At 42.2% G+C, this 2,500-nt stretch overlaps 1 protein-coding gene across 1 annotated transcript in view; it reads left to right on the top strand.

Moving 5' to 3' along the window:
* Window positions 1-2,500, top strand: part of LOC125036109 (cell division cycle 5-like protein) — an 8,477-nt gene that overhangs the window by 5,526 nt on the left and 451 nt on the right. The window contains exons 5-9 of the mRNA XM_047628523.1: window positions 1-582; window positions 731-963; window positions 1,297-1,463; window positions 1,630-1,827; window positions 2,015-2,500. The exon at window positions 1-582 is cut by the window's left edge and continues 71 nt beyond it; the exon at window positions 2,015-2,500 is cut by the window's right edge and continues 451 nt beyond it. Of these exons, the coding sequence (XP_047484479.1) occupies window positions 1-582; window positions 731-963; window positions 1,297-1,463; window positions 1,630-1,827; window positions 2,015-2,272 (1,438 nt within the window). The 3' untranslated portion in view covers window positions 2,273-2,500. The remainder of the gene's footprint in view (window positions 583-730; window positions 964-1,296; window positions 1,464-1,629; window positions 1,828-2,014) is intronic.

Genomic DNA, 2,500 nt, shown 5'->3' with positions numbered 1-2,500 from the left:
CTCTCAGGCCCTTTTAGCAGACTACACAGTCACACCGGGCCAAGCCATGCGCACTCCTCGCACTCCAGCAGACATGGACAGAGTCATGCAAGGAGCACATGATATCATGGCATTAACGCATGTGGATACACCTTTAAAGGGAGGTATGAACACTCCTCTCAGCCAACAAGATTTTGGTGGTGTTGAGCCAAATAAAGCTTTGGTTCAGACCCCTAACACGGTTCTAGGCACTCCTTTCCGAACCCCCTCTGGCACCCAGATAACAACCCCAGGACGGACTCCAATAGTGGCTACCCCACGTGGCCAGCAGTCAGCATTACCATCTACCACCCCTGGGGCAACCCCAATTAGGGACAAGCTAAGCATCAATGAGGAAGGTGCGCTGGTCCCAATTGATGATCGTCAGGCTCTCAAAGCATATCAGCGGAATATGAGGGACTCACTTCAGGCTGGCCTTAGGTCTCTTCCAGCTCCTAAGAATGATTTTGAAATTGTTGTACCTGAGGATGATGGCCAGGTTGGTGAGGAGGACAAAGAACATGGGGAGGCAATGGTGGAAGATCAGGCAGATATTGATGCAAGGTAATGTGGCTCAGGTGTTGGCTGTTTGTTTGGCATAGGGGTGAATAGTGTAGCAGAAAATTGTTGACTTCAAAGTTAGTCAAATTGAAACCATAAAAGAATCGTCTGTCTTTTCATATTAATAACAATTAATATTCTACTGTTTCAGAGCTCTAGCTGATGCTGCTTTACGTAGGGAAGCCGAAATGAAAAAACGCTCACAGGCAGTTCAAAGAAATCTTCCCAGACCTCAAGAAGTTAACTCATCTGTTTTAAGGCCGATGCATGCTGATGTGCACTTATCAGACCAACAAAAGTCAGAAGAATTGATTAAGAGAGAGATGGTAACAATGCTTCACTTTGATGCATTACACACACCAACAGGACCTCCTAACAGGAAAGGTAAGGTGAAAACTCAACTCAATGGCGACGGGTCATGTCTATAGGCATTATAACAATACGCCCGAAATGTGGCGTGCAGCTGTCCGCCGCGGCAGCGCTCCAAAGCGCTCCGAGGCAATGATTCGGCTTGATGTACCGAATTCACGTGCTCAAAGTCGGTGCGTTGCCGTGGTTCGCCAGAGAGTAGATTTTTTTTTAGTTTTCTATACCCGTTGCCAATGGGTTAAAATTAATTCTTGACTTGATTCTGTGAAACTGATCCTCTCCTTTCAATAATAAATGAATCACTAACATGTAGCATGTATTGATATCTTCTAAACCTTTTTACAACAGGAAGTGTAGCAGCAGAGGCCCAACACCGTGACCATCTAGAAAGACATCCATACAAAAGATATGGTGAATCTGACATAGAAGAAGCTAGGGATATGTTGAGAGATGAGATGAATGTTGTCAAACAGGGAATGGGTCATGGTGACCTTACCCTGGATGCTTACTCTCAGGTCTGGTAGTTATTTTATTTTATTGATTAAACATGCATAGTTATGTTTAGTTGATGAATAGCTAATGCTAACAAATTTGGGTATTCTTTTCATTTTAACAGATATCTTTGTACATTAGTTCACAGTGAAATTCTTATTAATCACAGGTGTACTATGTGTTCCACAGGTATGGGAAGAATGTCTGGCTCAGGTGTTGTTCCTGCCCAGCCAGAGTAAATATACTCGGGCAAGTTTGGCTAGTAAAAAGGACAGAATTGAGTCCTTAGAGAAGCGCTTAGAACAGAACAGACAGCACATGGCGAAGCAGGCCAAGATTGCAGCAAAGTCAGAGAAGAAGCTAAAGATATTAATGGGTGGATATCAGGTAAGGTTCATTGTTTTATTATTGATAATTTTTGTTCATTTACCATTAATGCAAATGTATATCTCATTTTATTATTTTCAGGATTATTACTGTAATTGGTATTGACATTAATAAGGTTGTATGACAAGAAGTGAAATGATGTAAGATGGAAGATAATCCATAGAACATTTTCTCATTCTTCTCAAAGGCCCGAGCTGCTTCCCTAGCTGCCAGCCTCCAGGATTCTGTTACTCAAGTGGAAACCGCTAGACTGGAGCTGTCCACATTTACGTTCCTCAAGCAGATGGAAACTATTGCAATTCCAAGGAGGCTTGCAACCATATCAGAGGATGTTGCAAGGCAGACAGAGAGAGAAAAAGAGCTCCAGAGGAGATTCGAATTGTTGCAAAGAAGGCTCGAAGATTTAAAAGGACCTGCCCCAGCAGAGTCAGTAGCAGATCAGTAAAAGTAGAGAACAACATTTACCTAATTGAAATGGTACTTGTTGATAACAAATAACAGAAAAGTGACATTAATCATTACATTATTCAAAATTAAGTATTTGGTTGAAGTTGTGGGGGTAGTACCAGCAGTGAGTGACTACACCAATTTTTTTAAGGAGGCAGATGCACTTGCAAGGTTGGTAATGATTGGCTGAATCCAAACCATCCAAATAACATTGTTGCATTTCAAC

This window comes from Penaeus chinensis, chromosome 20 (assembly GCF_019202785.1).
Source record: "Penaeus chinensis breed Huanghai No. 1 chromosome 20, ASM1920278v2, whole genome shotgun sequence".
NCBI classification, from domain to species: Eukaryota; Metazoa; Arthropoda; class Malacostraca; order Decapoda; family Penaeidae; genus Penaeus; species Penaeus chinensis.
Note: the sequence above shows the minus strand (reverse complement) of the source record. Positions and strands in the feature narration are given on the sequence as shown.